This window comes from Terrapene carolina, unplaced genomic scaffold, assembly GCF_002925995.2.
Source record: "Terrapene carolina triunguis isolate 2854851 unplaced genomic scaffold, T_m_triunguis-2.0 Scaffold42, whole genome shotgun sequence".
NCBI classification, from domain to species: domain Eukaryota; kingdom Metazoa; phylum Chordata; order Testudines; family Emydidae; genus Terrapene; species Terrapene triunguis.
In genome coordinates, this window is record NW_020664393.1 from 7,371,292 (window position 1) to 7,380,684 (window position 9,393).

Below are 9,393 nucleotides of genomic sequence, written 5' to 3' on the forward strand. Positions count from 1 at the left end.
CCAACCCCATGCCCTGAGCCCCCTCCTGCACTCCGCACCCCCTCCTGCACCCCAACCCCATGCCCTGAGCCCCCTACCACACCCCTCCTGCACCCCTTGACCTGAGCCCCTTCCTGCTCACCGCACCCCCTCCCACACCTCAACCCCCTGCCCCAGCCCTACATTCATGGCCCTGCATACAATTTCCCCACCCAGATGTGGTCCTTGGGTCAAAAAGTTTGCCTACCCTGTGCTATACTCAACGTTTTTAGTAGAGCTGGTTACAATTTTGACTGAAATTTGTCAGGAAAAAAAAATGCAGTTGTTGAAATCAAAATGCTTTGTGAAAACTTATTTCAATGAAATTTGATTTTTCAATAAAACTAGAAATGAAACATTTTCATTTTGAATTGAAATTTATTTTCTTTTCCAGTTTTTAAAAAGTCAATTCAATGTCAGTTCAAAATGAAATAAAATGCTCCTTTTCTTTTTTTAATATATCAGAAATTCGAAAATGGACTGACAAATTTGAATGAAGTTGCTCTGTTCAAAATTTTTAAGTTATAAAATTGAATTTTTGACCAGTTATAATTTTTCATAGTATGTGGCATTTTTTGTTTCATAGGAGTCAATTTCTTAACATGGTTGAACCAATTTAATACTGACATTAATGAGTGGAACTGTCTCAGCCAGTCAAAGTGTGAGGATGCTGTGTACAGTTACATCTCAATTCAAAGAAAGAAATACAGGCAGCACTCTGTTTCTTTTCCAGTTTCAAAGAGAAGCTGAAAAAAAATGGATGAACAGGTGACAAAATGGCTGGAAAAGGCACCTGACCTGGCAAGTGCTGAGCAGCCACACCCCCATCAGAAGTGAGCAGACTTCAATGGCAATTGAGGATACTACTGGGGGAATTCTGTGCCACTGCGCAATGCAGAATTTTGCAGAAATTAACACACTGTGCACGCAGAATTTCCTTTCCCCCACAGAAATGGGCTGCAGTGCTGCTGGCCACCATTAGGGCCCGCTGGACCTGGCAGAGCCCAGCTTGCACATAGAAGACACTGCTGGGGGGAGCGGGAGGGAACTAGAGGATTCCTGGCAGCTGCAGTTCCCAGCATGCCCTGAGGGAAGGAGATGGCAGTGCACAGGAAACTTCATGCAAGCCTGGGACCAAGGATCAGACTGTTTCTCCCTCTGGATCCCTGGGCTCTGAGGGGGAAAGAGGGTGGGCTGGGGGGGGGGGGGGGGGGCCAGCTGGGGCCTGAGGGGGGAGTATCTGGGCTCTGGACGGAAGAGGATGCAGGTATCTGGATGGGTTGGGGGGGGGGAGGGGTTTTGGGTGTATTGGCTGGGTGTGGAGCACTGTGGTTGGGCTCAGGGGTGGGGGGTTGTGGGTGTCTGGTCTCCCAGCTGGGCTCAGGGGGGGAAAAGAGGGGCACAGAGAAACAGGAACTGGGTTGTCATAAGTTTTTCTTTTTTTAAACTCTTTACTCCTGAGGGAATTGCTGTGTGTGTCTGTATTGTTACAGACATACTTGCTGACAGGTATTTTGAAATAAATTACCAAAATAATTGAAACTGGTGTGATTAAGTAGTGTTATTTTGACAAATAAATTTGGCAGAATTTTTAATTTTTTGGTGCAGAATGCCACCACGAGTAGGAGACCCAGCAATGTCTGAGAAAGCATCAGCACCTTGCTGGATCAGATCCTTTGAGCCCAGTCCAACTTCCACCGAAGTCAATGGGAGTCTTTTTGCTGACTTCAGTGGAAGTCCAGTTCTGCTGACTTCAGTGGATTCCATTTACAGCAGGTGTCAGTGAGATAACCCCAGTTTTTGCATGTAAGGGTGTAAGTGAGAAAAAAAAAAAGAATATAAAGCAAGCTAGGAAAGAAACAAGCCAATTTTAAAGAAAACACCTCCTGGGTACAACAAAATAAACAATTTTACTTCTTATAGGCAAACAAAACCATTAGCTAATGAGTATTCTTAAATACTGTAAATACAGCTGAAATCTTCTATACAGTGAGCAGACATTGCTACATAACTCTAAAAATCTTGCACAAATTACTGTTTTTATCCTCTTCCCATGCAAAAACTAAGAGAAATCTGATGTTTTGAAACTGCACACGCTTTGTAGATTCAATCTTACAACTAATAGTTCAATACTTCATGTAGTTAATAAATTATATCTATCTATATTTTCACACAAATGGGCTCCAACATGTCATAACAAACCAACATCGGCTTATACAAAAAAATCCCTCTTTTCAAATTTACATTTAAAAAAAAGATATTTTAAGTGTCTGTGTAACTTGGTTGTTTACAGTAAATCTGGATTCTGAAGGTTATTAGTCCCCAAATCCCACGTTTGAATTATTAGGTAACACTGACACTTAAATGAAGTATACGGGAGGAAGGAATATTACACTTTGAGAGTTGAGTTTTTTAGATAGAATCTTGATTCAATGTTTTCTCCTTTTTAGGGGAGAAAGTGGGGTGATAACTGAGGTGGTGGACATATAACGGATCCCATGATATTTTTAGCGAGAGTAGGTGCGAATGAGAACATTCTCTCTTTGTTACTGACACCATACATTTCAAGCAATGCAAAATGTTCATGTCAGCAAGCTGAACAATGCTCAGAATGAAATAATTTAAGCTTACTTACATGTAGTCACTTTTAACTTGTGTTATGCATTTCAGTATCTCTGTGTTCTTAATAGTATAACTAACTAATTCTTCAACACCAATGCAAATTATCCTACAGTTTCAAACAAAAACATTATCTTCCTTTCCCCAGGCACTACACTGTAAACTAGTCTTGAGGAAAAGTGCACACAACGTTATGAAGCATTTAATTAACAGTTCTAAAAAAGCTCTTACGCAAAGCATGTGAAAGAAGACACTGCAGCCGCGCTACCTCCTGAGCTTCCTCCTGTTACCAACCAATTGGAGTCTTCATTCTCAGTATGGGAGTTCTGCACAGATTTTTCTCTGTACTGCCTTGAATAACTCCAGGGGTTTCTAACTGGTCCAAATATTCCATCTGTGCTCCCAGATCTGGTGTGAGAAATTCAGATAGGATAAACACAGACAACTGTATTTCAGTTATAGACTTTTCATAACATAAATACAATGTTTTTCTTCCAATTCCACCTTTTACTCCTGGCCCTTCAGGCAAATCTGATTGTGATATGGAAAGGCTGGTATAGATTTACTTGTGAAGCTGACCCCAATACGGTTTTATATAGTTGCAGGAAATCATAAAAACCTATAGTTATAACTTCACTCCTTCCTTCCTTCTGCAGAGCAGACTGAGGACTAAATTCTCCTCTGACTCACCCTAATGTAAATTAAGTATAACTCCACTGAAGCCAGGGGACTCACACCATGTAAGCATCAGGCAAATCAAGTCATGAGTCTACTTCAAAACTAAGGTCTTGAAGCATGAGATACCCAAGTTTGGTAGTTTACTGTATAAGAAAACCACACAAGATGATCTCTTGAAGTAGCAGGTCATAAAAAAGAGTCACACAATGATGGCAATGTAGACTGTTCTGTAGAAAGCATAGTTCTTCCTGGAACATAAGAGGGTTTCCAAGACGAAGCAGATTGTGTGCAGAGGCAATGTGATAATACTCATGCTTAAGTCATGGATCAGAGTATAATTCAGTTACCAAGAAAAAAGCAACCTTGAAAAAAAAAATACTACTCAGTTAATCCCCTCAATACCATCCAGCCATGCACAGCTGCTACAGTGTCTGGCCCTCTTTTCTTTAAATCACACCACAATGGATATACACCATAATAGGATAAATATTCAGTGAGAAGTTCACAGACATAGCCATCATGTTCCATTAGACACCCCTGGAGAGTAAATATTTACCACCATATAACAAACATGCATAAACTCAGCAGTTAAGGATTAGAGATGGATCATAGTAGACACTGTAGTTATATTACTATGCAATGATATTAAATATTTAATATAACTTACCCCATTGCAAATTCATCTAGGTTTGTTTTTCCTAGAAGCACAGCCCCCTGATCCAATAACTTCTGAACTACGGTAGCACTGTAAGGTGGAATATAACCTAAAAAAAAAAAATCAGATTGGTTAAGAAATTATCTGATACCATCTGGAGGACTTTCAATAACTCCTCCTCCAAATGTTTCAAAGTAATCATCTCTGCATGGCAACTGTCACTGTGCAGTGCTACCAAGTTTCTTTGTGACAGTAGTAGTGATAATCAAAATTCACTGATAACAAACAAGGAATAAGTATTAACCAGCACATTTATTATTTCCTAGAGTCTTTCTCCTGAGACTGAACGAATTGTACAGTTAACTCAGACCTTGTTCATATGTGGATGAGAACAAGGCCAGTTACAAGAGCAATTAAACAGGGTGATTGCAGCCAGAGTTCTAACAGTTTCTCTGACCAATACTGATGCAGATATCTTTTTCTGAGAAAGATGTTAGAGCAGTGGTGGGCAACCTGCAGCCTGTCAGGGTAATCTGCTGGTGGGCCGCCAGACCGTTTGTTTACATTTGCACGGCCACCTTCAGCTCCCAGTGGCTGGGAACGGCGAAAGGCGGCCACTGGGAGCTGCGGTCTGGCGGCCTGCCAGTGGCTTCCCCTGACAGGCCGCGTGAGGCCCGCAGGTTGCCCACCACTGTGTTAGAGCCTATATTAGAGTTTCACCCTCAAGACTCTCACCCACGCTATCCCTGTCAATCACAACTGCTTTGCTGGCATGCAGAGGAAAAGGTAATTTGAGATAAATTGACCTTTGCTGTTCAACACGTATAGTCAATTTTTTCCCTTTCATTGTTACAAGTAACACAATAACAAATTGAAATAAATTAGTAGGATTTCCCCCCAATTTTTTCAGTTTGTTTACTTTGGTATTTGTCAGCACTTTTTTGTATCATCAATTTCGCTCTTTACCCTCATTAGTTAATGTTCCCTGTTTGTGGTGGTCTATTACACAGCAACATGAGTGAATTTTTTTCAAATAGGAAAATAATAGTGCTTTTATTAATAAAACAATGCTATGGACGTATAATGGAACTGCTAAGTGAAACAATGAACTATGGGTATTCAAAAGAAAAAAATAATCTTTTTATAAAACAAAAATCCAGAGAGCAGAATTGGAACTGATGACTCACATCGATATGAAAGACAACTGTTGAACTCAAGAACTAGGACCAAGTCTCTACGAACACAACAGAAACTGTGTTTGCATTTTGCTATATAGAAAGATGATTTAACAAACAGAAATAAAAAAAACACTGGTTTCAAAGTAGCAGCCGTGTTAGTCTGTATCCGCAAAAAGAACAGGAGTACTTGTGGCACCTTAGAGACTAACAAATTTATTTCAGCATAAGCTTTCGTGGGCTACAGCTCACATCTTCAGATGCATAGAGTGGAACACACAGACAGAAGATATTTATACATACAGAGAACATGAAAAGATGGAAGTACGCATACCAATTGTAAGAGGCCAATCAATTGAGATGAGCTATCAGTAGCAGCAGAAGAAAAAACTTTGAAGTGTAATCCAGATGACCCATAGAAGGTGTGAGGAGAACTTAACATGGGGGGAGGGGGGGAAAATTCAATTAGTGTAATGACCCAACCATTCCCAGTCTCTGTTTAGACCTAAGTTAATTGTGTCTAATTTGCATATTAATTCGAGTTCAGCAGTCTCTCTTTGGAGTCTGTTTTTGAAGTTTTGTGTCAGTTTTGCAACAAAAAAAATGGTTGGGTCATTACACTAATTGAATTTTTTCATGTTCTCTGTATGTATAAATATCTTCTGTCTGTGTGTTCCACTCTAGGCATCTGAAGAAGTGAGCTGTAGCCCACGAAAGCTTATGCTGAAATAAATTTGTTAGTCTCTAAGGTGCCACAAGTACTCCTGTTCTTTTTGCAAAAAAACCAACACTGACTACTCTCCAGTAACAGAGCAAAATGTAACCTGTTGATAGAATAGTTACATTTTAATGTATTGATTATAATTAATATTGCATTGTCTCATTTATTTACATTGTTACAATATTAATAGTTTTTAAATATATGACTGCAAAAGCCACAAAAATTTGGCAGATGGTGGCAAAGGAAGTGTAGTGCCTGAAAGTACTTTAATTCATTTTTTGAAAATGACTAGGTTTTAAGTAGGCTGTGCTGCTTTAGAGAAAAGGACCAGAGCTTCAAAATGGTGTTTGTTTTGCCTACAACGCACTACTTTACCTTTCAGCATGTTTGATGCACATGTTGTTTCAATACCAGCTGTGTTGAAGTTGTCTTTTACTGCAACAGGAATTCCATCTAAATCCCCCAGTATCTGACCTGTGTTAGGAATTGGTACAAGGACAACAGAGTAAAATTTAAGTATTAAAACAGACTGTCTACGTTGCTTAGCAATGACATTTTATTTTACTCTTCAGCTTCACTCTAACTTGGAAGTAGGAGTTGTACTCAAATGCTTTTAAGTTATATTTTCCAGGGCTTTGGAGCTGTGCTCTGGCTCCGCTCCAGCTCTGGGCTCCGCTCCAAAGCCCTGATATTTTCACAAAAGGTCTTTTGTTTTCAACTCTAACATTAAGGACTTTGTTCAGGCCAGATTTCCTCCCATACTGCATAGTCTCTGCAACTAAGGAAGTGGCTTCCAAACTAGGTAAATTATTCCAAAAGATGCTTACCACCTCAGTTGTGGCCATGTAATGCTTATTTCATCCTTAGACAGCTACTTAAATCTACTCCATTCCCAAGCCAGGAGTCATAGATTCTGCCTTGGACAAAGTCTTTCATAGCTGACTATTAGTTATCCAGAGAAGAATCTCAAAGGGAATAAATGCCTTGAAGCTGAATTATCCTAACTGGCATTTTGCTTAAGCAACGCGATGTTAGTTAGACAGAAGAGCAGATCTACCAGGTTGAAATTCTTCTCCTGCCCCCCACCCGCTCATTCCCCATCTTTTGTAAATGGTGATTACCTTGAGTGCAATCAGTATATGTCCACAGAGCCTTTAGTCTCAATAGGTCCTATTGTTGTTCCATACAAGCAAATCAAATGAACAGTAGACTTCACTTTCTTTTTTTAAAGTTACTGAGTCTAACAAAGGTTCCATCCACTACAGTCAAAAAAATTTATGGAAGAACAGCTATTAACTACAAATCTAGGGTTACTTACCTCTCCTATATCTCTCCTCTGATTCTTCAGCCTGTTTTAATGCTGTGTCTTCTGCTATAGTAATGTAAGCATTGAGAAATTTTGTAGCTTTGATAAAGGAGAGACATCTTTGACAAAGCTCTGTTGGACTCACTCGGCCTTCTTTCAGTGCTGCAGAGATCTGAAAGGACAGTTTCCATTTTTAAATCGCAAGTCCCTAGTTACAAATATTGGTATGACTTGCAAGAATTGTTTCAGTCAAGTTTCTAAAACTAATTCCTTCCCTCCCTCCACCCTTAATTTTGGGGATAAATTTGATACATGTAGTATTTTTATGATGGAATAAAAGCATTAGCTAAGAAAGCACTCTGTCAACTTTCACATACAACACTTTCAAAGCATTTCAGCCTCAACCAGCAATGCCAGTGCTATTCTGGTCATGTCCTAAGCAATTTCTAAATACAGTGGGAACATGGAACCCAGTCCTTCAAACTTTTATGCAGATGAGGAGTCTCAATGACATCCATCATGTGTACCACTGTTTACAGGATCAGGCCCATCATTTGTAACTGGTTATTGTGTATGCAAATACAAGTTTCGCAGCATAATTATGATTAAAGGTGGTTTTAAACACAGCTACAAAGCCCTACTGTGCGTAGGGCCTTAGTTAACTTGGTTTTGGCTGGTGAGAAAACTCACCAGCCAAAGCCTTGTTCCCAATAGCACCATCTCCCTCTTAATCAGTTAAACCGGGGTGGGCAAACAACAGCCCTCAGCCTGTGAGCCGTTTTAAACTGGCTTGTGAGCTCCAGCCAGGGCACTGGGTTGGGGGCCGCACCATGCGGCTCCACCCCGCTCCGGCGCTCCAGCTGGGGGCCACACCACACAGCTCCTGGAAGCTGTGGTCGCACCATGCCACTGCTTCCAGGAGCCGCTCAAGGTAAGCACTGCTCAGAGCCTGCACCCCTGAACCTCTCCCCATGCCACAGCCCTGATCCCCCTCCCTCTCTCCAAACCCCTCAATCCCAGCACAGAGTACCCTCCTGCACCCCAAACCTCTCATCCCCAGCTCCACCCCAGAGCCCACACCCCCAACTCGAGCCCTCACCCCCTCCCACACCCCAACCCCAATTTGGTGAGCATTCATGGCCCTCAATAGAGTTTCTATTCCCCGATGTGGCCCTCAGGCCAAAAAGTTTGCCCACCCCTGAGTTAAACACACACAAATAATAATCCAAAAAGGATTAGGATTTTAACCAGGCTGTATTCAGTTAAGGTGACCAGACGACCCGATATTAGGGGCTCTGTTTTATATGGGACCCTATAACCCACCCTCCACCCGTCCAGATTTTTCACAATTGCTGTATGGTCACTAGCTCATGGGTAATGCGCTGCAGTCTAGACAACCCTTGGAGAGGAGGTTTTTATTAAGAGCGCTGCTTGCTATGTGTCCTGTCAACGCCTCCCCCCGCTCCCAGCTGGGCCGCAGTGCCAGACGCAGGGCTGAGCGTGCACGGTGCTGCGCGAGTGCCAAAGCGCGTCTCCTTCTCGCTGCCGGCTGCACCACTTCTTGCTCTTGCAGGGTTAACACACTCCGCCGCCCTCCTGGCCTTTGCGCCGCCGCCAACAGGGGTTGGGGGGCGAAGGGCGGGAGCCTCGCGTGGGCAAAGCCGGGTCGGGCGCGGGGTGGGAAGTTACACCGCGCACACCGGGGACCCCGATACCACGGCGCGGGCTGGGAACGGGCCGGGCTCCAGGCAGCTGGTGCACGCATAGTTTGGGGTTCCGCTTCCACCCCGTCCCCATAGGCGGGAGCCCCCGAGCAACACCGGGGGGCGGAGGGGAAGGCCGCTCACTTCTCTGAGGGAGACGCGCAACATCCTCTCCGCGGCATCACTCGCCCCGGCCGGGGATCCCGCACGGTCACAGCCAGAGCGTCAGTCGCGGCTCGGCCGGGCATGGGCGCGGCCATCTTGGGCTGCACCGCTCAACATGGAGCGGCTCCATTGGCTCGAGTCTTCGTAGACTGGCATGATGCCGGGTCGCTATTGGCTGAGGTGGGATGAGTGAGCGTGGCCTGGCGGAGAGTGACCCTCAGCCAGTGCGCGCTGAGCGGAGGAGATTCAGGCCAGACGGGGACTCACTGAGGGGGGACGCGCTGGCCCTGGGGGCAAGGGCAAGGAAGGGGGAGAGCGAGGCGGGGGCTGTCTCACTTTGAGGGGGGGGCGGG

At 43.5% G+C, this 9,393-nt stretch overlaps 1 protein-coding gene across 2 annotated transcripts in view; it reads right to left on the reverse strand.

Moving 5' to 3' along the window:
* QRSL1 (glutaminyl-tRNA amidotransferase subunit QRSL1) overlaps positions 1-9,121 on the reverse strand; it is a 21,400-nt gene extending 12,279 nt beyond the window's left edge. The window contains exons 1-5 of one of the 2 annotated variants that reach the window (XM_024208953.3): positions 9,020-9,121; positions 7,185-7,344; positions 6,242-6,340; positions 3,983-4,079; positions 2,869-3,045 (exon numbers count right to left, since the gene is read on the reverse strand). In XM_024208953.3, the coding sequence (XP_024064721.2) occupies positions 2,869-3,045; positions 3,983-4,079; positions 6,242-6,340; positions 7,185-7,344; positions 9,020-9,043 (557 nt within the window). In that variant the 5' untranslated portion in view covers positions 9,044-9,121. The remainder of the gene's footprint in view (positions 1-2,868; positions 3,046-3,982; positions 4,080-6,241; positions 6,341-7,184; positions 7,345-9,019) is intronic. The other variant, XM_024208955.3, reaches the window with a different exon arrangement.
* Between the last annotated feature and the right edge of the window lie 272 nt (positions 9,122-9,393).